The sequence below is a fragment of the Schistosoma haematobium genome, chromosome 2 (assembly GCF_000699445.3).
Source record: "Schistosoma haematobium chromosome 2, whole genome shotgun sequence".
Classification (NCBI taxonomy): Eukaryota; Metazoa; Platyhelminthes; class Trematoda; order Strigeidida; family Schistosomatidae; genus Schistosoma; species Schistosoma haematobium.
The window spans coordinates 23,778,638-23,806,240 of NC_067197.1; the positions used below are offsets into that span (position 1 = coordinate 23,778,638).

Consider the following 27,603-nt stretch of genomic DNA (forward strand, 5'->3'; position numbering starts at 1 on the left):
CGACTCTGTCTTTTGATTTCTCTGGGTGGGAACGAATTATATTAGGTGTTACTGGTAAAAGCGTTGTCAAACACTGAATACCTGTGACATCAACAAGCTTACTGTTTTAATTTACCTATCTTGTTGATTTCTGCACATTATGAACAGTGTTAGCCCTTATTTAGTATCAAATATTCGTGATCTACTTTAGGGTTAATGACCCATTAGTCAGCTGAATATACCTACCATTTACAATCAAGGCAAGTGGCTTGAACGCACAGTTTTACAATAATATTTAAACTTTGAATTGCTGCAAATAAATGTTCCTTCACAAAAAAGCGTATAAGTTGTGTAAAATAGGTATGTAGTTCGAAAGTTGACTCCTCCAGTGCAGCATGTCGGTAAAAGTCTCCCTATTTTCCCAGAGCTAGTGGTTAAATAGTATTCCTTAGGTAGGGGTGATCATAAATACTTTTATAAGGCGAATACGAAGGAAATTGTAGTTTATAGTTTCAAAACGATCTGCAAAAATATGATTATTCTAGAACATCGAAGTAGTCAATAAACGCTTTACAGTGCATTACTGTTAATAATTGTCGCCATCAACTCGCACTTTGTTTCAACAATGAATGAAACTCGTCACCTGAGCACGTGAATACATGTCCACCCACCGACACGAAGAAAGCAAAGTTTGAGATGGACCAACATTGCAAATATTGTGATTTTAAACTGATTCCCTATATCAAATTAATGTTCAGATGAGACTGCTTGTTATCGATGCTTATCAAAACGCATAGCGATAAATTGCGGTAAACAGGAGTACATATTTAGAGCAATGTACGAATGGAAGATAACTAAATTTAATATTTATTGTATGAACGTTTCTTTGTCCCTTACATTTAAATATAAGTGTGTCGACTGCTATCAGTCACTTTTTTTTATAAACATCATGAAATCAACGAAGCGCTTGGATACACGTACCCTCATTGCTATACTGCTTGTCAATTAACATACCCTGCTTAATAATCTAATTTACGTGGAACGTCTTTACCTACGTACGGAAAGCAAAACCGGTCTACGTTCCCTATTCAATTCCCTTTTATGTCTATGTCCATACAGACAAAATCGGATGACCACTACAGAAGTTATCACTTACCATTAACTGAGACAACGAATACCCACATAGTAAAAGTTATCAAAGACCATATACAATTCTTGCTGCTGGTATTGTGAGTAGAATCCATAATGACAGCTTCCGTTTATTGTTTATCTCAGGTGATTTGGTGATAGTTACCAAAGACAACTCTGGAGTGCGACTATGATTTATGGACGACTTTTAAGCGACTCTAAAGTGATCTTAAGAATGTCTCCCAACCTGTATGAAGAACAAAGATTATGGTTTACAGTTGATGGTTAGGGGTGAAAACTAGATTTCGGGTATTCATCACGAACCGACATGGAGTAAAATGCCAGAATGCTATCCATAATTACTTCCTTACGCCACCGACCAACATTCTCCAACCCACTCTGTCCTTAGCCTTCCTTTCCAGTTCCATCCAATTCTTGTTCATTTTTCTCATGTCTGTCTCCATTTCTCGTCGTAATTTTTTATTTGGCATTTCTCTTCTAATCTGACCCTGAGAATTCCATGTGAGCACTTGCCATGTGACGAAGTTCGGTGATTTCCTCAATGTGTGTCCTATCCACTTCCAGTGCTTCTTCCTGATTTCTTTCTCCATTGTGATCTGGTCTGTTCTCACCTACAGTAGGCTGTTGCTGATGGTGTCTGGTCAACGGACCTGAAATATTTTGTGTAGACAACTGTTAATAAATACTTGTATCTTGTGGATGATTGCTTTCGTAGTTCTTCAGGTTTCCTCCCCATACAGTAGAATTGTCTTGACATTTGTATTGAAAATTCTGATTTTGGTGTTGGCTGACAGTTGTATTGATTTCCAGATGTTCTTCAGTTGTAAATATACTGCTCTCGCCTTACCGATCCGCGCTTTCACATTTGCATCAGATCCACCGTGTTTATCAATCATACTGCCCAGATATGTAAAGGATTTTACATCTTCCAAATCTTCTCCGACAATTGTGATTGGGTTAGTGCATGCTGTGTTGTATGGCAGAACCTTGCTTTCCCTTTGTGTATATTGAGACCTACTGCTGTTGAGGCTGTTGCTACACTGGTTGTCTTATCCTGCATTAGTTGATGCGTGTGCGATAGAGAAGCCAGATCATCTGTGAAGTCTAGGTTGTCCAGTTGCATCCTAGCTGTCCACTATATATTGTACATCCTTCCAGATATTAACGTCTTCATAATCCAGTCGATCACCAGAAGAAAGAGGAAGAGTGGGAGTAAGCAACCTTGCCTGACACCGATCTTTACCTCGAACGACTTTGTCAATTGTCCTCCATGCACGATTTTACAGTTTAATCCATCATAGGAATTCTGTATGATGTTGACTATCTTCTGAGGCACGCTGTAGTGTCGAAGAAGTTTCCATAGTGTTGTTCTGTCCACGCTATCAAATGCCTTTTCGTAGTCAATGAAGTTGATGTAGAGTGATGAATTCCATTCAATTGATTGTTCCACAATGATCCGTAGAGTTGCGATTTGGTCTGTACACGATCTATCCTTACGGAATCCTGCCTGTTGGTCACGAAGTTGGGCGTCTACGCAGTCCTTCATCCTGTTTAACAATACCCTGTTGAAGAATTTTCCCGGTATTGAGAGAAGAGTGATGCCCCTGTAGTTATCACACTTGCTGAGATCGCCTTTCTTCGGTATTTTGATCAGAAGTCCTTCTTTCCAGTCTGTTGGTACTTGTTCCTCATCCCAAATCTTATTGAAGAGAATGTGGAGTATCTTTGCAGTTGCCACTACGTCTGCTTTTAGTGCCTCTGCTGGGATGTTGTCCGGTCCTTCTGCTTTGCCGCTCTTGATTTGTCTGATGGCCATGCTGATTTCTTCAATTGTTGGTGGGCCAACATTGATTGGGAGGTCCGTGGGTGCTGCTTCGATGTTGGGTGGGTTCAGTGGAGCTGGTCGATTCAAGAGTTCTTTGAAGTGTTCTACCCACCTGTTTCGTTGTTCTTCATTGTTGGTGATTATCTCGCCTTCCTTGCTTTTCACTGGTCGTTCTGGTTTGCGGCGATTTCCAGAGAGTTTCTTTGTCGTGTCATACAATTGTCTCATGTTTCCTTCTCTTGCAGCCTTTTCCGCCGTCGTTGCTAAGTCTTCCACATATTTACGTTTGTCGGTTCTGATGCTCCTCTTCACCTGTTTGTTTATTTCCGTGTATTCAGCTTGTGCCTTGGCTTTTTCTGCTCTTGTTCGGCTGGTATTGATCGCTGCCTTCTTGTTCCTTCTTTCTTGAATCTTATCCAGTGTATCAACAGTGATCCATTCCTTGTGGTGGTTCTTCTTGTGACCCAGGACCTCATGACATGTTGAAGTGATTGCCTCTTTGATCCCCTTCCAGTTGCTCTCCACAGTAGTTCCTTTTCCATTGAGTAGATCATGAAAGGCCTGGAACTTATTGCTGAGGACTATCTTGAATTTGTTGAGTTTGTCAGTATCCTGGAGAAAAGCCGTATTGAACTTTTGTGATATTGTCCGCCCCGTTGTCCAGTGCTTCTTGAGTTTCAATTTCATCTTGGCGACCAGTAAGTGATGATCTGATGCTATATCAGCTCCTCTCTTGGTTCTCACGTCCTCTATAGTCCTCCTGAACGTTTTGTTGATGCAAATATGGTCGATTTGGTTTTGTGTAGAGTGATCCGGTGAAGTCCATGTGGTCTTGTGTATGCGTTTATGTGGGAATATGGTGCCGCCTATGACCAGCTTATTGAAGGCACATAGATTTGCAAATCTCTCACCATGTTCGTTCCTTTCTCCCGGTCCGTGTCGTCCCATGATGTCTCCATATCCGGTGTTGTCCATTCCAACCTTGGCGTTGAAATCTCCCATCAGAATGGTCAGGTCGTTTGTTGGGCACTTCTCGACTATTGACTGCAGTCTATTGTAGAATTGATCTTTAGCGTCTTCATTGTAGTCGTTGGTAGGCGCATAGCATTGGATGATGTTCATTGAAATGCCCTCTTTCTTTGTTTTGAAGGAGGCTTTGATGATCCTTGGTCCATGAGATTCCCATCCTATAAGTGCATTTTGTGCTTCTTTGGATAGCATCAATGCAACTCATTGTATATGTGGTGTAGGATCCAAACTAAGGTTTGGACTGAGGGGTAGCTGACTAGGTGGGTTAGATACGCGCCCTTGCCCGTTTGAAACCAAAACAAAGTAATCGGGTAAAATGATGGTTCTATAATTCATCATAAATTTAAATGTACATTGTTACTTAAAGAAATATGATCACTCAGCTATCCAACCAATAATTGTTCAATTGATCAAATCAATCACAACAGATAAATGTTATTCTATCCTGTCTGGATAAACCACGCACAGATTCGTTCAAAAGATAATATTTGGTCGCTTTATAACACAGAGTGTTTCCAATTCTGAAGGATTGCCTCAATTCACAACCAGAAATGCACAGTTCCAGTCAACACAGGTAACGCAATCAAAAGGAGGAATAAACGAATATGGCTGCCGCCAAGACTAAGTATAAAGCAAAACAACATAAGTGCAGTTCGGGAAGAAACACGGAGACTTAGTGAAGGCATAAGAAAAACAAAACTATAATAAAAAATACAAATATTAACAATTCAAATATAATAAAAAAAACTAACAATGTACAACTAAAGGGATCAATAGGAACAAAGTACAAGTATATACATGGAGGGATTTTCACACACATACAAATCATTCAAAACGGATCTTACATGTGGGGCATTTTCTTCTTCATGGTCAGAGTATAACAAAAACTCCCCTGAAGCTAGTCGTTGGCGTCCAACTTGCGTCTAGTGTGTTTCACTGATATAAAGCACCTCCAGGTTGTATCTCTTCACTGTTCGAGCATTCCATGTATCTAAATAAATGGTTTCTCTGGTTGTCAAAAGGGGCATCAGACTCGTGACTTCCGAAGGTACTCGGCTTTCATCATGAGGCGTCATAACTCTTCTAAATGAAAACCTTCTGATTCTCAGGGCAGAATTTACGTGGTTTGAACAATCATTTTTGGTCAGCGTTGTTTTAAGTAATCAGTTTTCTACGAGATGTGGTCACTAACCCCATGCTCAACCCTTCTCCTTTATATGGGCTTGAGTCCGGCAGTAGCCCCAGGAGTGTCTCCAGGCGGAGGGATAAAATTCGCGCGAAAATCCAAGACATTTTATTGTAAATCTAATTGGTTCTTCCATAAATTATAGTCTCGCCATTTCTGGTTACGAGTACGTCGTCGGATGAAAATTACCCCAGTTCGCTATTTTGCCATAGAAAGCTGAAATTCTGAGTCGAATAGCACAGCCTCAAAATATACGTGTACACACTTACCAGTAGGCATTTGAGCTCTTATTATTTTGAAATTATCTAAAATGGCTTCATGACTGCTCTGTTCTTCAACACCTTTGATCTCTTGGTCTAGGAATGATGACTGTATCAGTATTGGCTTGTACACTGTAGCCAGTTGCCTCATTCACTGACAGCAACGCATCCACGAACACCCTCATGGGCATAGAGATGCCATAAGTATTCGGACTTTGATAACACCTTAACCAACAACACCTTTATAGTTGAAGTATGCCAACCCAGTTAAGTCAGAAATCAGAAACGAAGGAGTTCAAAAATATAAGTGGAGAACTACCGATGTGTCGAATGAACTTTTGGTTTAAGCTGGCTAGTAGTTGTAAGGGATGCGTTGTACGGTGTACTTTTAGTGGCATAATTCGTTTTTAAAGTTTTAAAGTATATAGTTTTTTCAATTTTTATGTTCCACATCAACACACACGCGTTCTAACTTATACATACGTTATGTTACCTCTGTGCTATTTGAATTATTTGCAATTATTTGCACCGTCTTTAACATTTTCACTAAACTACTCATAGTCTTTACTGCTATACATATTTGGGTTTATGAATTGGACTATCACATTAGTCGCCTAAAAAATCTAGTTAAAATGATTAAGTCATCACGTTGAGATATTATCATACTGCACTGGTATAATTATTAAACCGTCACGTAACAGTTGATTAAAAAACACAAAATAATCACCAGAGCCTACTACTAAAGTCAACATTACGTAGACGAATATTTCTGGACCGCCATTTGAAATATAGTCAGCACTCATGGTGAGGATGCGTGGCCGAGCGCTCACAGTCGGGTGAGTTCTGTAAAACTAACGCGGTCAGCAAGAAATATCGAGGACTTAAAGAGCTATTGATTTCGGTAATTTATTTACCGCTACAGGTTATTATGTATCACCCGGCATGACTTTATCACGTATTCATCCCGTTATGGATCACTGGGGTATTTACCAGGATTTCAATAATTTAGATCTTGAATGTCACTTTATATCTCCATTCTTCACGGTTTATCAAGTATTCTTAGACATTGTAGTTTCCGTTTCCGGTCGAACGCACAGATCTGAGAACAACAAATCTGTACTTTAATCTATTATCACGTAACAAGCAACTTCCTATATGTATATTGTGAGTATGAGTAGTCTAAAACATATAAGAATATGTTTCTCCTACATGCTGAAATTCATTCAACGCTGTTACGAATTCAACCGAAACTGTCTGTTTGGCATAATGTGCTAAACCCACCAGTCAGGTAGACTGATGTGTTTGCCGAACGAGAAATACGACAAACGGAACTACGTTATCAGAAGACGAAACCGAAAATTGCTTATTTGGAGCAATTTTATGAACTGCAGTGCAGAAGGCACTGTCAGGATTAATGGAAGTCGACAACAGTTCCGAATTAACTGATTATCAGTCTTCACCGGAACTTTGAACAGACCAATGTGTCACAGAGACTATAAATGGACAGAATCGCGTGTGGCTATATTCCGATACATTATTTACTTACCCGGCCAAAGAAGATCCTCTTACAATATTATTCAACTGATGTATCTCAGAAAAAGATGCGTAGCAGCAACCAACACTAAAAAAAGCAAAAGAACTTTGTTTATTTTGTTAGTAACGACTTTGGTGATTTTTAGACGTCAACAGACTACGTAAATATACTAACACCTAGGAATATTGCCAGCATATACGTACGCAACTGACCTCAAGGACTTCATATACAAAATGCCTGCTGTCGTTTAGGGCGTCCAAGGTCGTGGGAAGGAAAGTGCGGTCAGGTTTGAAAGTCGATCGTTTGTTCCGTGGATTTACCTAGGTTCACATAGGTGAGTGTCGTAATGAATAAGCAGGAAACGACAAAATGATAAAACCCGACTACGCTTTTGAACTCTCTTAAGACCTAAACATGTAATAAATCAGGAAACAGCAAAAGCAAACAAGGACTAAGACTCATTTGTAGTATACTGAGTTACGAACTTCGGGTTGATGTGTAATGAAGTGCAAACCTGCTTAGAAGTAGTGAGCAAATTATACCAGTACCGAAGTTTCAGTGCTAAAACGAAGAGTTCGGGATATAGTGCTAGAATGTAGCTTTTGGAGATATGATGTCTTAGAATTCATTTCTTGGTTCAAGACGTGAGGTTCGGGTTGGTTTTGTCTTTGCGGTCGGTCTATGTGTAATGTCGCGCATAGTCCTATTCTAACTTCAAACTTTAGGTTGTCGCACAAGTCATCTGTTTCATGTTTTACTCCCCAGGGTCGTCTCATTTCCACTTTTTTATTATCGTCTCTGGTGACGTAATTATATTTGACTTTAGATTCTGCCAGGGTTTATTTACTATGACATCCTAGGTTACTGTTCGAGAATATCCAAACTTCACAATGTTGTTTGGGGGCTGATATTGTGCATGATGTAGGTCGTAAGTGCTTGATTATTGGCTTGGCCTTTAAAAAACTAGTTTGCTATGTCTATTTAGTTCCCATAAAAACATGGTATGACTGGCCACCATAGATTCAGTGTGACACAGTAAATAGAGTTTGCGGTTGAAAACTAGTTAGTGTGGCTGAAAATCAATCGTAGTAGTACATATGTGCTCACCATCTATTTTCATCTCAATCCCAATCATGACATTACACATTTTTCACTTCTTGTTTTTCATACGCTAAGGTACCGACTGACAGTAAGCTGCAAAACATTTGAAGTTAAGTTTTCGACGTCAGTACATCATATGTATATTGTCTTAATCTCTATTCCTTCACTTGGTGCTATTATCTTTACTCCTTTGTTTTTTTTCTGATTCATTTCCTCTGTTAACTTATGGTGACTCACGGTCATCTGTTCCGGGTCCATTGCAATTTATGTTTCTGTTTGTCGAATTAAAGATTCCTCCCCGTACACGACATTTGTAATGGCTGCGAAAAATGGACATGCATATGCTGTAGGTATTTGATAATAGGTGTCTCGTAAAACACTTGAGTGAGCAGTGTTGAGGTTTAGCATCGGTTACTAGACAGAGATGGCAGATCTATCGATGGAGTTGCAAATCCTTATCAATTGAGGTGCTTAGGATGTATGTTAGGTATGTCTAATTACTGTCCATCTCTATGGTTAGTGTTTACTAGTGTGGGATTATATCGAGAGAAAGTTTGGTGCGGCAAAACTAAAGTGTGGCGTCAGTTCGTGAAGTAATTAGGCTTATTGTTAGCTGTCGTCTAGTCATTGTGTTGATTTATATTTACGGGCAGTATCCACTTTTTCTCTTTAGCTAGCCATGTTGCATATTTGGAAAATAATTTTTTTGTCTACCTTGACGCTAAATTCTCAAATAAAAATCAAGACATCAACTTCTAAGATTCAGTGGGTAGTATTTTAAATATTAGCTGTATTTAAGAAACCTCAGTGAAACGAAATGGGTTTTATGATTAACCTCTTCAGGTCAATCCAAGTTTAAATGGTAAATGAATCACATCAAATGATCTGAATTAATACTTGTTACGATTTTTAACCAAATAATGATAAAGCATTATAATTCCACGTTTCATCAAGTCTCTTTCTCTTTGATGGTGTCATACTTTACTTATCGTTAATTAGGTGTTCACATTGCATTAGCGCCTGGTTAGTATTATGAAGAAAAGACCGAAGCTTAGTCTTATTTTTGATGAGGAGAAGAGAAAGTACGGTCTTTATTTTCCCACTTTCGAGTTATTAGAGAATATCTTACTGGATTTCGAAAAAGAAAGCTTGAACGTAAAGAAAAGGGACGTAAAGCAGCAGAAAAACAATTGAAAAATGAGATTAAGGCTGTTAAGGACAAAGTTTGTCGTGATTCATGTGTTGTTACTTTATTAGTATAGAGAGGCTGCTCGTCAAAAGCTTGAAAATATTCGGTTGCCTGGGCCTCTAGATTGTGTTGAAAACATCCTTTCCAATGACAAACAGGTTATCGGAGACCAAAGTGTTGTTATTCAAGAATTAGATTTGTGTAACTCCCATTATTTCATGGGTGCTTGCAAGGTACATTGAGATAAAGCAGTTTCACTCCTAACTTATTCAGGAACGAAATTCTGATCCAATCATTTCTAGTGAAGAGTATGTTGTTATTTTTAATGACTATTTTTATTTAGGCCACATATGTCGCTTAAAAAAGCACTCAAAATGAATCCCATGAGGAGTAAAAAGCGTTTCCGTCGTTCAAAGAAACAAACCTCCAAACATAAACGTCGTAAATAGTGATTCCGTCTTGTACATTTTCGTATACAAAATAATCCGATATTTGCTCTGATACAATTGAGTTTTTTAATTTTGCGCTTTCGACGAAGTGTGTTTGTTAGCAAAATAACCTATTTAAGAGATGATTTTTACTGTAAACTCCATTCGGTGCAGTATTATAAGCGAAAATGAGCTTTATTTGTATGCAGTTATACGAATAGTTGGTTTCTAAATCTCCAAAGTGTGTGAAATTCTGGGGCGTGAGGTTTTTTTATAAAGTCAGTGTAAGGAAATTGTTGCTAAACAGAATACTTTGATTGGTAACTAATTTGTAGACTTCATCCAATACAGGATAATTGACACACTGTATATAATATAACTCTCTGAACATAAAGGCAGCTAATAAAGTTGAAATCTAAAGTTCAAATAAATTAGCCACTCATACATTTAATGCTTATTTTTTTAGATACCTCACAATAATTATTTCAGCTCCAAACATACCCTATCCACTTTGAATTCGCCCAGTATTTTTAACTATTGTATAAATAGGAAGGGAAGTGATAGAGCAATGGTCAAAATACTCCTTTTAACCGTTATGTTTTAGGTTCGTATCCCGCCCCACCTACTTCTGTCTGAATAACCTTTTAGTATCGGTAGACATCATCTTGGCGTTTTGACTCTGGGTAAAGTGCATTAACCCGCAAATCACATGTGAGTTAAGTTAGATTAAACAAAAGGAGTATATTGATAAAATAATTCTTAAAACAAACCAATAAGTGTAGGATTCCAATTCCACTATATCTACTTCAGTTTAAAAACCGAATTATCACCGTCCCTCAAAACCGATAACGAAATTTTATGTGGTTGCTGATCTGGATTAACTATATATTTATATGAGAACGAATAAAAGTTCATTTATATTTACTCTTGCATACCTGACTTCACTAAGAAAATATTTCGCACTGTCCTGCCTTTATTGCATATATGAAAGGTGCTATATAAAATTGATTGGAAAGAACAGTTGTCTACTACTCAGATTGGGCTTTATAGTAATCGTAATTAAATACACATGCTACATTTGATGTTTTCGTAGCGGCTTCACAGTTTCAGGATGCACTTAGATGGTTTTCATTCAAGCTATCAGGCGTTCATACTTTTAGTTCAAGAACTGGATCTTTGAATAAACTATCAGCGACACTAGCTACGTAAACGTCTTTTTAGCGTTTAATACTGGCCATTTTATTTCCAGTCCGATTAAGTATTTATAGATTAACCGTAACTCGTAACCTTTAGCACTTCCCCACACATCAGTGTTTTTGTAGGTTCATATTCCTTCGAACTGAATTTTCCATAGTGGTATGAATGAAATAAAGAAGTAATGAATAAACGAAGTAGATGAGCCCTGTTATATATTCTACTGTTTCTAATACAAACGAATCGCATGGTTTAATAAAGAAAGTATCTCATGTTCATTAAATATCTATTTGAACTCATTTCTGTACTCAGAATATATGGGTATCAAATCACAAAATATGTAATTGGAATGGTGGTGATTTTCATATTACATTTCATCACCTTTGTGAAATATCTTACGACTAAATTTGGAATACGGTCAACAGGATGAGGCGAATCTAATAGTCTTCAAGCCACTAGTTGCAAACTACATTAGTGACTTGGGCCACGTGTTACATAAACTTGAACACAGATTACCACGACGCGCAATGCTGACTAGCGTTGGAGACGGTTGGAAGAAAGTTAGAGGCGGCCAAACCAAAACATGGGATCAGTCTTTGAATTCGCTAACTTCTAGTCTGAGCCATATTGGTAGATGTAGACTACTCGGTTGGGGTCCGCGTAAATATTGTAACCAATGGTTGGAGACTGGGTGACATGGATCATAATCGGTCACAATGGCGTAGGTGTATACACTGTTTGTCTACCCTTAAACCTTAGATTAAAATTACTTTATACCTTTTTTTCTCTACAAACTAATTCTTTCTTCCTGTTTTATATCTTTATATGCACCCTTTTTTACATATTACTATCATTGAAGTAACTACTATGAATTTGGTGTTCATCTTGTTGTGCTAATGAGGTGTAACAACCTGGACCGATGCATATATGTACCTGGTCCCACGTTTTAGCTGACTGAGTAACTAACTAGTTTCAAGTCAAACATAGGAATGGTCACCACACTATCAACGCACTGTCAAATGTTTAGACATGATCTCATAATTAGCGCAAATAAAACAATTTGGTTGCTGAGTAAAAATGACTAGAAACTACTCATTTAAGTTAGCTACTTAAATGAGTTGGTTATATTTATGCCTAAAGTAAATATAGGGTTTAGTAACTAGAAAAAAAAAAGATAGTTATCCTTTGTGATGGTGTCAAGCTTATTACAATATTGGGTTGAATGTTTTGATTTCACAAACAAACCTCGGAATTTTTCAGTCTGAACTGTATGATCTTCATTCTGCCCTAAAATATTTAGTAAGTTTTATATGAGTGGACATCGGAATACATTGCTACTCATATTTGGTCCTCCCCTCCTAAAATCTTCCCTTATCCATTTTTAACAGCTATCACTATTTATCTGATTGGCCTTAATGAATTATGAGTAAGGGATTGGCCCCAAGTAAAAGTACTGTGTACATAAGTAATCTGCCATTCAGCCTAACCAACAATGATATTCATCAAATATTACAGCCATATGGTAAAGTGGTCAGGTGAGTTTTGATTTACTGTTTATTAAAGTACTAAACTGGTAGTTATTGTTACTTACTCAAGCAATAAATTTAGAGTTATGCATTTCTGCAATTTAGGCACTTTGTTCTCAATCACGAAGATGAGATTTCAGCGTAATAAATCATGACACTAAGTATTAAATTCTTCAACAGTTAGTGTGTTAACGGAAGTCCTGGAGGAAGCTTTAATCGATGTTCGTGGTAATAAACAAAATACTTAAGGGTCGAGACCACCTGCCTAATAAACCTATTTTCTAACCTGCTTTTAATTATGGCTGCTGTTTTTGTGTGTCTTTCTGATCGTAAAATTCAATCATAGCCGTTCCTCGTTAAAGTATAACAATCCGAACTAAGTCGCAAAACTATCACGTTTCAAGATTGTCTATCATCCACTACTACACTATTATCTCTCGATAATGCAATCAAAAGACGAATGCTATCAGAATTATGTGATATGTTTGCGCAATACATTTCGAACAATTTGGCCACACATAACTCCGTCTGGAGTAAGTAAGTAAGTAAGTGGTCATACATATGCTCGTTAAGACATTATTATATGAAAAATAAAAGGTCGACTATACAAATTAAAAGGTAAGCGGAAACAAAGAATAATAAAGTACACAAAAGCAATATGAAAACCACACTGGATAATAAGTCAGTATTACCAGGGTAGGTTAAGGGTAAGAACAAATTGTTTTTAATACACAAAGGGGTTTCAGTTTCTGTATAGCCGATGCTTCAATGAACTTTAGTATGCAATACTACAAAGGTTGACTTGATATCAACCTTATAACCGGTCTCTCCCAAATGTTTCGCAATGAAGGTGGATGCTTGTCTATCATGCAGTCTTATTTAATAATCGGAATTCATTTATTTTTGCAGCCATTTAGGTATGTGTCCAGCTACCCTTACTTGCAGCTCACAATTGCTTCTCCCCATGTACGTGTTTACGCACATACATGTGACACAATCGCTTACGTGCTGTTTAGGTTTTTGGTGAAACATAGATCTTGCCTTTTAAATAATGAATAGTTGGGCTGCATGAAGTGTCCTGTTGATAGTTGATTTAAGTCTCCGTCTCAACATATGACTATTTGAGTCACCTCTAAATGGTAACGTAATGTAGACTCGATTTTGGGTGCCAGAAGCATCATAGGCCTCACCTGAATTAGGCATTGAAGGCCTCTATGATCAATCAAGTACCTCATTCCCTTCATCCTTAGAGTATCAAAGTTGGTTTAAAGCTAAACTAGTGGATATAGCGCACCAGTTTCATTATCCTGAACCAAAGGAGAGAAGCATATTGACTTCTCAGCACTTCAAGTCATTAAAAGAATCGCGAAATAATGCTGATATTATTATAATTAAACCTGATAGAGGATCAGGTGTTGTTATTATGAATAAGTACGATTCCAAAAATAAAATGTCATCTATCCTCAATTATTAAAGCAAAATTATGGCTGATGTTGACTTTGATGGATTACGTAAATTAGAAGGGAAAGTTAGCTCAAATCTAATGAAATTGTTAAACATGAATGCTATTAACGAAGAGGAGTTTAATTTACTCAAACCTATGGGTTCAGCGTATCCTTATTTATATGAATTGCCAAAAATTCGTAAGACCAATAATCCCTTACGTTCAATCTTATCAGTGTGTCGATCATCTACACACAATTTTGCAAAATGGCAAAAGTGCTAAACGCTACCCGAAACCAATTTTGTAAATATTCTTTGAATGACTCATTTGGATCAAGTACTTAATGGATATTAATATAAAAACTAAGACAATGTGCTCCTTTGATGTAAACACTTTATTTGCAAAGGTGACTATATCATTAAATAACCTTCCGTTGTCATTTTCTGTTAAAAATCTTAAAGATTTATTACTATTATGTACTGACAATATGAAATTCACTTTTGAGGGTGAGTACTTTCGATAGATTGATGGCGTAGCTATGGATAGCCTTGAGAACCGTTGATTGAAACCGGTTATAATGTTGTGATATCAAGTCAACCTTTGTAGTATTGCATACTAAAGTTCATTGAAGCATCGGCTATACAGAAACTGAAACCCCTTTGTGTATTAAAAACAATTTGTTCTTACCCTTAACCTACCCTGGTAATACTGACTTATTATCCAGTGTGGTTTTCATATTGCTTTTGTGTACTTTATTATTCTTTGTTTCCGCTTACCTTTTAATTTGTATAGTCGACCTTTTATTTTTCATATAATAATATCTTAACGAGCATATATGTGACCGAATTGTTCGAAATGTATTGCGCAAATATATCACATAATTCTGATAGCATTCGTCTTTCCATTGAATTATCGAAATTTATCAAAGTGACCATTTGTTTTAAATTATACTATTAACTTGACTGAAAGCTTAATATTCAATTTCATGCATTAAAATCATTTATGTAAGTGAAGAAAAGTGAAATATTAACAGCATGTTACACATTCTAATTTATACTATGCTATAAGACATGAACTCATTTTCTTAACACGTTGGAACTTTAACCGTTCATGGTTATTCTTTTGTCTTGTGTGTTGATTATTGATTGATATGTATATGAACCTTCTTTTGCTTACTTTCTGCCCCTTTTTTGGTTTAATCTAGAGTAACTGTGGTAAAAGATAAAGAAAGTCGGAAAAGCAAAGGTGTTGCATTCGTCTTATTCTTAGATAAAAATGATGCTTTTAATTGTGCAAATAAATTGAATAATATGCAGGTAAATATATTCATGCAAATTTACTTACTTGTATTGTTCAATATGAAGGTGAAGTAGTTTTTCGTATTTCATTTCATTCTTTCTCTTTGTTGTTTAAGTAACGGTAACTATTAGTTTGACTATCTAGAGAAATAATCTTGGTTAGCAAATTTCATTAAATCATTATATATGACTTTATCAAGTACAATTTGATGTATTTGTGTTTACGTGAGTTTCAGTGATGCTGTAAGTGATGAGGAACAGGTGATTTAATTAAGCCAACGCTTTCATAAAGATTGTTTAATTAAATTTAAAAGAAAACATCAAAACTTAATCACTTCTACACTACTAAGATAATTTCTATACTCAATCTTGAGGTCTGTCCTGTTTATTATCACTTTTCTTAATGAACAACAAATAACCACTAATATATTTTAATTTCAATCGAAAAATAAAGCGAAAGCAATCGAAATTCTACCGAAAGTAACTTACAGTTGTCGAATTTTATTCAAGGTTAACAAAAGTTAATGTTTTACAGTTATACTCTGATTATGGCAGTGATAATTATTGAGCACATTTGTGGATTTATATTCACTGTCGTCTGTTATATAATATTTAAAGCTTTATAGCATCAGTCCACCTTGACTTTATTATTAATGTTTCTCTTCAATTAGATGTTTGGTCGTACACTGAAAGCATCAATCGCCCGAGATAATGGTCGAGCTGCTGAATTTATTCGTAGACGAGAATATCCTAATAAATCTCGATGCTATGAATGCGGCGTAAGTTTGTTGAATCTGACTACTTAATGCGAAATATATATATATATATATATATATATATATATATATATATATATATATATATATATCCCTTAGGAAACTAAGCCACTGATAGTGTTTATCTCATTCCCTAGAAATCCAAGCTATGTCTTGGCTAATCACGTGCACTTATCCGGTAACGGTTTCCTAATTCCCCTCGGCATATCAGCTGTCCATCCTTAAAGTAAATCTGGCCTCTCAGACTCAGCCGATGGCGTTGGAGTGAGGGTTCATCACTTGAAAAATATGCCATTCTCGATTAGTGTGGTGAATCAAGTGACAGGCATTATTTTGTAGTTCACTAATTCTTCCGAATTCCATGTCTGAGGTATGATGAATGTTGATGAACACTAGTTTTGGGTGTTTTTTGCTACCATATAGTTGTCATCAACTGAGAGAGAAAGGTGGTCACCAATAAAATTAAATAATTGATCAAACATTTTCAAATCTGCGAACTAATTAAGATCTAACAAATTGAAAAATTATTTAGTGACATAGCGTCTGAATTTGATCATTAGATCATTAAATTTGATATACTATATAATCCCGACAACTTGGATTAGGATACTCGATGCATTCTTTACACAGTTTATTCCAGTTACTTGGCCGAACGAGAAATTAACGTAACATTAAATGTAGTTTCCAACCGCAGTGTGATATTTTGTTCGTTAACATTAATAGATACATATTTGCATAAGGATTTGAAATTAGATTTTGATCGACCCTTAAAACTACTCATTCTCAGTAAAAATTGATAATTAAAATATGATGAAGGTTTGTTGTCACAATTGACTGATCACTGGGTGGTGGTCAATGTCATGCGTGTCTAGTCCTTATTAGTGCAGATCGAATGCTATCGATCAGGTTGCAATGTGGCCACCAGTCTAGGTGACTCGACACTGCGGGCACTATATATTGAGATTTAGATGGTGGTTGGAGGTAGTCAACAGTCCTACAGGAGGTTAGTCGCGGCCCGGATAGCTCAGTGGTAACGTCTCTGACTGTGAAGCTGGGTGGCACGAGATCGAATCCGCCAGGGGGCACCAGTTCCCTCAAGATTACAGGTGCACCCTGCTGACGAGTGCCAAGTAGCACGAAGTCCGGGTCCAGGGTTTCCTGTTGACTACCTCCAACCACCATCTAGAAGGTTTGTTGTGTTTGCAAAGTTCTTCCGTGTGGTTACCTGTTGCACATTTTTCTCATTTGCGATCAATAAATGGCCAGAAACGAGAGAAATATTACCTTTCGCAGTTCCACTAACCAGAGGGGAATGCCTTGAAGATAGATATGGATTAATATTGTAGACATTAGACAAATAACCTGAACGGGGAAATTTTTGAAAAGTTTGATTTAAGACATTAATACTAATAGTACGATTTAAATGCGACATTTTTTGCAAATCAAATGAAGCTTCATTTAATGCGTACTGGGAGTGTCAGTATTAAATCGTGACTTGTGAATTTATACCATTTCAGCAATCCGACAGTTGTTACCAATGCCTTTGGGTGATCGTTGCTCTATACTACGAATCGGCTGGTGCTGAAAATATAGACCATTAGATTCGAACCCAGTGATCTAAAGATCCATAGTTCCTGAGTTCTGTTTTTGATGTGATCGTTGGTACGCACTGTTAAGTAGTTCCATACTTGGCCGAAACAACTGTCGTATGCTCCCTGGCTTTTAATGATACCACAACTTATGCTAACCTGTGACAAATACTACCTATAAAAATGAAACTCATCAATGGGACTATGCTCTAATGGTTATCCTCACCTTTTATTCTCCAGGTGTAATTGCCAATACTTCATTTAATATGAAGCCAATTGGTATCTTGTGTCACTTTTAGGATTTATGACTAATTTTGAATTACATGAATTAGTACTATAATGCATAAACAGTTTAATCCCTGTCTAATTTGTAGTCTTTCGGACATCTTAGTTATAAATGTGAAAAAAACTCATTGGGTGAACGTGAACAACCAGTAAAGAAACGTAAAGTTCGAAAGAAACTCAAGTAAGTTCCCTATAAAGACAGATTGTTGATAATTTGTAAGTATAAATATTGCGATTTTTTGTTCCATGTTAAGTGAATATATTCAATGTTTATTTGAAAATTATTCATGTAAGCTCTGTATCTTAAGTAGAATATCATTAATCATTTAGGTGTGATCAAATTCTATCTAATTACAAGTTTTTAGTCAGTCATAAACAACCTGGATCCTGCGATAGATGCTTACAATACAACGTGAAAGAATTAATAAGATGAACATCAAAGTAAGTAGTAGCACTATTAGTGTTGTCTGAAAAAATCTAGGCACATAGATTATGATTTGTGAAGAAAGAAATTATTTGTTGGAGTAAGAAGTACAAAATAATTTTAGAACCCAAGATGTAAGTGAAAACAAGAAGTGAATACATCTACATCATTGTTACTGATTCACTAATCACTGACCGCAGTTATTGCGAGGACCCCAACCAGGTGGTCCCCATTTATTAATAATTTCATAAACTGACGTCATGTTTCTGTTCCTTCCAGTTTACTCCTAATTCAGCTAACATCGCACGTCGAGGTATGCGGCGGTTGGTCATGCGTAGTAATCTTTAATAGCTTCTCTATGAGGTAGTCCCAACATTGACTTTTTATTTATCAATAATCAGTTAGAACTTTTCGGAACATGTCTATATTAATTTGGATCGTTTCTCTTATGTCAGTCAGTCAGTCGGTAACAACGTAGAACTTCGTACGTACGTACATCAGTTCGAGTTGCCACACCACCTTAGCACAGAGATGCAGTTGTCGATTCAAATCCCGTAGTGGTAGAGGTAGCAAGATTATAAGCAGTAATCGGGAAGATTAGGGTTTGGAGATGTTATTTAAAGAGTATGTAATCCGGGTGATCCCGACGGTAGCTGCTATCTTGACATGGTGGTCGGGCATGCCTATCGTGATGACGCAACCGAGCTATATTGGCTGGAGCATATGTTCCTGTAGGTTCTACTATGCCAGGTAGGTCGATTGGAGAACGGGAAGACTAAAAGCAGCAACTAAAGGTCTGAGGGCGAAGTCGTACTGCTGACTGTAGGTGAGTGATAGCAGTAAGTCGTTCCCCTCGGACAACCAGCATCTGCAGCTATGCTGCCTTCTCACAAGGAAGGAAGGGGTTAGCAAAGGTCGACCCTAAATGAGCTTCCTGACCTCCTCAAAAAAGTTAGGCGCTCTGATGTAGTAATAGTGGCTGGTGACTTTAATACTCAAGTAGGTAAACTAAACGGAAGGGAAAGACATCTGGGTGGATCTTATAGCGTCGTGTCTCAAAGAACAGATAATGGCGACCGTCTGTTGCAGCTATGCTAAGATAACTGCCTGTTTCTAGCAAGTACTAACTTTAAGCACAAGGAAAAACATCCTTTGATATGGCGACCTCCGAATTCATCCCAACGTTGGACCTAAGTAGGTCACATCGCTACCATCCACCGATGGAGGGGCTCTGAACATGACGAAGAGCGTAGTCAGCTTAAGCACAGGCTTATACGAAGCCTACGCAATGATCGTAAACAGTAGTGGGTAGCGAAAGCAAGAGAGATGAAAAACGCAGCGGCAATAGTTAACAGCAGATAACTGTTCAGACTTGCCAAGGAAACCGCTAGTAAGAATCCAACTTTTATCGAAACTATCTCGGAAAAAGATGGCCATATTATTCCCTCTCAATTCAGGAGATTGGGTCGATGGGTAGAACACTATAGGGATCAGTTCAACTGGCCTTCAGCCACAATCCGATTTTCCACGATCTCCAGTCAACCTGAATAACAAGTTAATGCAACTCCTCCAACTCTTTACGAAGCTGAAAAAGCTATAGGAAATCTGAAGCGTGCGAGAGCACCAGGTCCTGATAGGTTTACCCCTTAGAATTTTAAAAATGGCAGTTCAGTATTAGCAGCGCGATTGACTGAGGTTTTAGGTAGAATCTGGGATCTGGATGTAATTCCATATGACTGGTCTCAATCACTGATTGTCCCAGTCTGTTAGAAAGGCCAAAAGTCTTCTTGTCGCAATCACAGAGGAATCAGTTTGACTAATATAGTGTCTAAAATATTAACCACAATAATACTTCGACGCCTAACCAAAGCTCGTGAAGAGCAGACTAGAGAAAACCAGGCTGGTTTTCGACCTGGGCATGGCTGTATAGACCAGATATTCACACTACGTTAGGTCCTAGAACATAGACACACATTGAGACGCCCCACAATCGTAGTATTTCTCGACCTTAAGGCATCATTCGACTCTGTTGATCGTAAGGTTCTATGGCAGTGTTTGTCACTGAAAGGAGTACCAAAGAAGTACATTAACCTTTTAAAGGATCTCTACTCGAACACAACTGGTCGAGTGAGAGCTTGTGGCGAACTGTCATCAGAATTGATTACCTCAAGTGGTGTTCGTCAGGGCTGTCCACTCTCCCCATTCTTGTTCAACTTTGTGATCGACGTACTTATAGAGATAACACTTTCCTCATCTAAATTTTCAGGGGTTGAACTTCTACCAGGAGGTTCACTTGTTGACTTAGAATATGCTGATGACATAGTTTTATTTGGTGAAGACGCTGACAAAATGCAGTCTTCTGACCACTCTAAGCAACAATGCAAGCATGTTCGGGATGCGATTCTCTCCCTCGAAATGCAAAATGTTGCTTCAGGATTGGGTTGCATCGACACCCGAACTAGTGATAGGGAGTGAAGTAGTTGAGCGTGTCGACCGCTTCACTTATCTTGGAAGTCTCATCAGCCCTTGTGGTTTAGTGTGTGACGAAATCTCAGCACGGATACAGAAGGCTCGACTAGCTTTCGCCAACTTGCGTCATTTATGGCGTAGGAGAGATATCCTTCTATCAACCAAAGGACGTGTTTACTGCGCAGCAGTTCGTTCCGTCCTACTTTATGGCAGTGAAACATGGCCGGTATGAGTAGAGGATATTCGTAGGTTACTAGTATTTGATCATAGGTGTCTCCGAAATATTGCTCGTATATCCTGGGACCATCGAGTAAGTAACGCAGTTGTTAGGAAATGGGTACTAGGTAAGGATGGCAAATCAATTGATGAAGTAGTGAAACTTCATCAGTTTAGATGTCTGGGACACGTGTTACGTGTACCCAAACACTGGCTTCTCCGACGAGCGATGTTTTATGGTGTAAGAGTAGGTTGGAAGAAAGCAGACGTTTAGGCCAAGACATGGCAGAAGTCCATGAAGTTACTGACAAGTGGACTGAGCCATGTCGGTAGGTGTAGACTACCTGGTTGGGATCCGCGAGATGATAGCAACCGATGGTTAGAGACCCTGAATGATGTGGCTCAAAATCGTTTGCAATGGAGCAGGTGCACCCACTCTTTGTGTTCTCCCAAATTCTAATCTTCTGAATTCTTCATGTCCCTTTTTTTCTCTTTCCAAATTTATTTCACTCTATTATACTCCTTGAATAACATCTTGATGCTTAGAAGTAAGATATATCAATCACTGACCCATTTCTTTTTCACTAAATAATTGTGTAAATAAACCATCTATATTTAACGGCATGCTTAACAAAGTATGGAATTTTCTGTTGTAACCATACAAATATTCCAAACATTTTATTGCTTCGAATTTTTCGTCAATGTAGTTGGAAGTGTAAAGTGTAGTCTCTGAGTGGATTGATCCAATTCATCAACCAGTCGAGAAAATTATACACAGTTATAGGGACAAAAATCTAACCCATGAAGTAAACAATGACAAATTTAATTTCTATAAGAACCAATCAACGTCGATGTGTACAGAACAAGCTGTGAAACGCATATGGAGAAATCCGAACTCTTCACTTCTATCTGAATTTTGTGCTGATGATGTCATTCAGAAGAACGATGAAAGCTCCACGAGCAAACCATCCTGCTCAGAGAACAAAACTCCATCAATATAATGAAATCGTACCCTTATTTATTGTAATTTAAGCCGCTACTACGTGTTAGGTGCTTTTTGAATACGATATATTCACTACTTACGTTTTGTTTCAATAGTATAGTGTGAAATAAGAAAACTTCTGGGAGACATTTTACGTTCAATGGTATCGAACATTATGTTCAGTTTGATTTGGTTTCCCTACTCACAACTTATCTGAACCTTTTATAGTAAACTCTTATCAGAACAGAGATAAAATCAATTACTTACTTACTTACTTACACCTGTTACTCCTCGTGAAGGAGCATAGGTCGCTCACCAGCATTCTCCATCCAACCCTGTCCTGGGCAATCCTTTCCAGCTCCTTCCAGTTGTAATTCATCCTTTTCATATCTGCTTCTATTATCCGACGTAATGTGTTCTTTGGCCTTCCTCTTTTCCGCTTCCCTTCAGGATTCCAAGTTAGAGCTTGCCTCGTGATGCAGTTTGACGATTTGCGTAATGTATGTCCTATCCATTTCCATCGTCTTTTCCTAATTTCCTCTTCAGCTGGAAGTTGGTTTGTTCTCTCCCACAGAAGGCTATTGCTGATGGTATCCGGCCAATGGATGTTGAGTATCTTGCGTAGACAGCTATTTATAAATACTTGTACTTTCTTGATTGTGGTTGTTGTAGTTCTCCAAGTTTCAGCTCCATACAGTAGAATTGCCTTGACGTTCGTATTGAAGATTCTCACTTTGATATTGGTTGAAAGTTGTTTTGAGTTCCATATGTTCTTCAATTGTAGGAATGCGGCCCTTGCTTTGCCAATCCTCGCCTTTACGTCTGCATCTGAACCTCCATGTCTATCGACGATGCTTCCCAGATATGTGAAGGATTCTACATCTTCCAGAGTTTCGCCATCAAGGGTGATTGGATTGCTGTTCTCCGCTTTGAATTTGAGGACCTTGGTTTTCCCTTTGTGTATGCTGAGGCCTACTGATGCAGAGACTGCTGCTACATTGGCTGTCTTTATCTGAATCTGTTCACGTGTACGTGATAGGAGGGCTAGGTCATCTGCGAAGTCCAGATCGTCTAATTGGTTCTGAGCTGTCCATTGTATTCCGTGTTTTCCTTCAGATGTCGAGGTCTTCATAATCCAGTCGACCACCAGAAGAAAGAGGAAGGGAGAGAGTAAACAGCCTTGTCTGACTCCGGTCCTTACTTGGAATGCATCTGTCAGCTGTCCTCCATGCACTACTTTGCACTGTAGTCCGTCGTATGAGTTCCGGATAATATTGACAATCTTCTCAGGAACTCCGTAGTGTCGAAGAAGTTTCCATAATGTCCTCCTATCTACACTGTCGAATGCCTTTTCATAATCAATGAAGTTGATGTATAGTGACGAGTTCCACTCAACTGATTGTTCGACGATGATCCGTAGTGTTGCAATTTGGTCTGTGCACGACCGATCCTTTCGGAATCCAGCTTGTTGATCTCGAAGTTGGGCATCTACTGCATCCTTCATCCGGTTCAGCAACACCCTGTTGAAGACTTTCCCTGGTATTGACAGTAGTGTAATGCCTCTGTAGTTTTCACATTTGCTCAGATCTCCTTTCTTTGGAATCTTGATGAGGTGTCCTTCTTTCCAGTCCATTGGCACTTGTTCCTCCTCCCAAATCTTTTTGAATAGAGGGTAAAGCATGCTTGTGGTTACTTCGACGTCTGATTTCAGTGCTTCAGCTGGTATGTTGTCGGGTCCTGCTGCTTTCCCGTTCTTGATTTGTCTGACGGCCATTCTAATTTCTTCCGTCGTTGGTGGGTTGACATCTATAGGAAGATCTGTGTGTGCTGCTTCGATGTTCGGTGGATTCATTGGAGCCGGCCTATTCAGGAGTTCCTCGAAGTATTCTACCCATCTGTTTCGCTGTTGTTGAATTTCAGTGATTGGCTTGCCTTCTTTGTCTTTGACCGGCCTCTCTGGTTTACTGTATTTCCCTGATAGTTTCTTCGTTGTATCGTAGAGCTGTTTCATATTTCCTTCTCTAGCAGCTTTTTCTGCCGTCGTTGCTAGTTCTTCCACGTATTTCTTCCTGTCGGCTCTAATGCTCCTCTTCACTTGCTTGTTTGCTTCTATGTATTCAGCTTGTGCTTGGACTTTCTCTGCTCGTGTTCGGCTGTTGTTAATTGCTGTCTTCTTGTTCTTCCTTTCTTTGATCTTGTCCAGTGTTTCTATAGAGATCCATTCCTTATGATGGTGTTTCTTTAGGCCCAGAACCTCTTGACACGTTGAAGTCAATGTTTCTTTGATGCCTTTCCAGTTGTCCTCCATAGTAGTTTCTTCTTCCTTCAGTAGATCTTGAAAGGCTTGGAATCTGTTGTTGAGAGCTATCTTGAATTCATTGAGTTTGTCAGTATCTCGAAGGAAGGCTGTATTGAACCTTTGTATTGCTGTTTGTCCACTTGTCCAGTTCTTTTTAGCTTCAGTTTTAAATTGGCTACAACTAGGTGGTGATCTGAAGCTACGTCAGCTCCTCTCCTGGTTCTCACATCTTCCATTGTCCTTCGGAATTTTTTTGATGCAAATATGATCTATCTGGTTCTCTGTAGTGTGGTCCGGTGAGATCCATGTAGCCTTGTGTATACGTTTGTGTGGAAATATTGTGCCTCCTATGACTAATTTGTTGAATGCACACAAATTTGCAAATCTTTCTCCATTTTCGTTCCTCTCACCCAGTCCATGTCGTCCCATAATATCTTCATATCCAGTGTTGTCTATTCCGACTTTGGCATTTAGATCTCCCATCAGAATGGTGAGGTCCTTTCTTCAGCATTTCTCTATGATTGACTGCAGCCGCTCGTAGAATTGATCTTTAATGTCGTCGTTGCTATCATTGGTGGGTGCATAACATTGGATAATATTCATTAAGATCCCCTCCTTCTTTGTTTTGAATGATGCTTTGATGATTCTGGATCCGTGGGATTCCCATCCTACAAGTGCATTTCGTGCTACTTTGGACAGCATTAGAGCAACTCCCTGTGTGTGTGGAGCATTTTCCTCTTCGTGACCGGAGTATAGCAGCATCTCTCCCGTAGCTAGCCTTTTCTGTCCAGCTTGGGTCCAGTGGGTTTCGCTGATTCCCAGTACTGCCAAGTTGTATCTCCTCATTTCCGTTGCTATTTGGCTGGTCTTCCCGGTTTCCCACATTGTTCTAACGTTCCATGTACCTATAAAAATTTTTGCTCTGGTTGTTAGAAGGGGCATCGGCCTCGTGGCTTCCGAAGGAATTCGGCTTTCACCATGAAGCGTCATAATTCTTCTAAATGAAGACCTTCTAACTCTCAGGGCAGAGTTAAAATGGTTTGAATTATTTTTTCTGGTAAGCGTTTTTTTAGCGAGTTAGTTTTCTACGGGATGGGGACGCTAACCCCATGCCCAACCCTCCTCCTTTACCCGGGCTTGGGACCGGCAGTAACTCTAGAAGAGCTACAGGCGGAGTTAGATAAAATCAATAGTTAACATTAAATACTACTCATCCAGAAAATGTTTAAACTTGATGGAATCATTAGTAAATGGCATGAAACTGTATGTATAAAGATGTCTTTATTAGATTGGCATTCAGTTTATGTGAAAAACCAGACTTAACAAGAGGATAAAATCTGATTTGTGCTATATTCTGTTAGTTTGTTGATATTTAACAAATATATCGGTATAATAAGCATTTATAACTAAATAACTTGGATTCTCTCATAGAGATTATTCTGTTAGGTTTTCATAATAATAATAATAATACCTTCCAATAATATTACTAATCCTTCTTTGGAACACAATAAATCTAATCTTCTGTTTGCTGTCAATGATATATCTGAATAGTATGTGTCATTTTTGTTATGAATGACACATTGTTCTATGACTTGAGAAGCGACTCTCTAATAAGCATCCTGGTTATATTTTTTCTACTTTGTGTATACTATTTTGGCTATCACATGGCGTCTTAAGCTTTGATCAGCTATACGTCTCGACTTATAAAGTTAACTCTGAGTTGAACCGAGAATAATCCTAAATCCTGTTGGTTTGCGACGTAACCCCTTCTATCCTCAGCCTTGAGTTTGAATAAGAGAAGATAACAGTCAAGCTACCCAGTATATCTCCCTATAACACTCATTAGTTTATATATGTAAATTGTCAGACCACAGTGCACCCCAAATATGAAATCATGCTATAAGTGGCAGAAGATGGAGCAAACAGTACATAATTAAGTAATAATAAATCTTATAACAATAGTTAATAAGTCCAACCGAAGCTTATAATGTAGTTAATACTGAAAAACAATAGTTCAGCTATCTAATAATTATGTAATAATAATAATTTATGAAATAGTCCCAAAAGTTCCAACATCCTCACTACTCATCTTGTGCCCCCAAACACCCTGGTACGACTGAGGATGAGGAGGGCCCTCTCTCCCTCCTGAAATACTCTCACATGGCCACGCGTATACAGGAAAGTCCTACTCACTGACTTCTTGCGGCTGGAGTGTTGTTTCCGAAATTGAAAGGATGAAAAGCTAATGTCTGGCACTTTAACAGGGTTGGTAGGCACGGAGCGGAGTTGGAAAACCTTGATTCCAAACCAGTATCCTGAGGGAACAAATGGTGTATGAACCAGTTGTTGGTCACCGGCTACCATGGGACTACATCTCCTTACGTTGTCCCACTGCTTCGTGGATTAGACCTTTAGGTCAAAGGCTCGGGGGTGTGACCCCCTAAGAAAACTACCCGCTTCGGTTTGGGCAGTATCCTAGCCCTCACACAAATCGAATGATTTATGTAGCGCATATCTATTCGGTGCCTCGTTCTACCAATGTTTATGTGTTAAAATAAATAAAATAATAAATACTCATCTTGTAACAATTTCATTGTAGTTTGTGTTTGCTTTTCTTTAAATCATCTTTTCATCATAGTTCTCATTTGTCTACATCAGATCCGCGTAATAGGAAAACACAAATGAATCACGACAACAGCGACAATGAGAATGATCAGGATAATGAAATAGATGATCCGTTGGATAGCTGGAGTGCGGCTGTACAACATCAAGCAGAACTCTACAGTAGACAATCGTCATCCCAATCAACATCGAAGAAACTATGTATTCGTCCGAATTCATATTTTTCGGACGAAGAGGATATTGATGATTCTTAAGTGTACAGTTAGTTTCCCCTCGGAAATTCTCCCTACCTTCTTGAGTTTTTACGTATTATTCTTAATCAGTGATGATGGTTATCCTGGACGCTTAAAAATGAATACATTGTCATTGATTTTTACCACTTTATTGTACAACAAAACGTTTTAATGCAATGCTAGACTTGAATTCATCTTCATTTTTAGCATACTTTATGTACATATATATTATGGCTTTACTGTGTAATGTAAATAAAAGTATATATTTACTAACTATAGTTATTAAAGTGCTTACAGCTGGAAACGTGATCACAAGGAAGCAATAACTAGCATGGAAAATACAGTCAGCTCAAGTTATTGCAAGATAAAGCTGTACAGTGGGAGAAAACTAGTAAATAGGAAGAGGTTCAAAGAGGGATACAAAATTTGAAATACAAGGGTCTTGTGGATATTTTCGTGATTACTCTTGGACTTCCTATGTTAATTGACCAGACAGTTGTTATTCCCATAATTCCCAAAAAGTGTATAGCTTTCAGAAGCCAAAGCGAATTATGTTTTTGTGACCC

General features: G+C 38.1%; 1 protein-coding gene across 3 annotated transcripts; it reads left to right on the forward strand.

Moving 5' to 3' along the window:
* The first annotated feature begins 6,968 nt into the window (after nt 1-6,968).
* Nucleotides 6,969-27,450, forward strand: ZCRB1_2 (Zinc finger CCHC-type and RNA-binding motif-containing protein 1). 3 transcript variants are annotated; one of them, XM_051214682.1, is made up of 10 exons: nt 6,969-7,296; nt 9,063-9,145; nt 9,181-9,286; nt 9,321-9,485; nt 9,526-9,560; nt 9,596-12,409; nt 15,049-15,160; nt 15,814-15,921; nt 17,882-17,973; nt 26,821-27,450. In XM_051214682.1, exons 6-10 carry the CDS (start codon nt 12,297-12,299, stop codon nt 27,056-27,058), a joined length of 663 nt encoding a protein of 220 aa, XP_051067866.1. In that variant the 5' UTR covers nt 6,969-7,296; nt 9,063-9,145; nt 9,181-9,286; nt 9,321-9,485; nt 9,526-9,560; nt 9,596-12,296; the 3' UTR covers nt 27,059-27,450. The 3 variants fall into 3 exon arrangements, with proteins under 3 accessions (XP_051067866.1, XP_051067865.1, XP_051067864.1); XM_051214681.1 differs by having other exon boundaries at nt 6,969-9,286; nt 9,321-9,560; nt 26,841-27,450; XM_051214683.1 differs by lacking the exons at nt 9,063-9,145; nt 9,181-9,286; nt 9,321-9,485; nt 9,526-9,560; nt 26,821-27,450 and having other exon boundaries at nt 10,147-12,409; nt 17,882-20,591.
* Nucleotides 27,451-27,603: the final 153 nt, after the last annotated feature.

Excerpts from the sequence above, each read along its gene's own strand:
- ZCRB1_2 (XM_051214682.1), top strand. The coding sequence starts at position 12,297 with ATGAGTAAGGGATTGGCCCCAAGTAAAAGTACTGTGTACATAAGTAAT. Across the intron at positions 15,161-15,813 it reads ATAAATTGAATAATATGCAG|ATGTTTGGTCGTACACTGAA; the intron begins GTAAATATATTC and ends CTCTTCAATTAG. Across the intron at positions 15,922-17,881 it reads CTCGATGCTATGAATGCGGC|TCTTTCGGACATCTTAGTTA; the intron begins GTAAGTTTGTTG and ends TCTAATTTGTAG.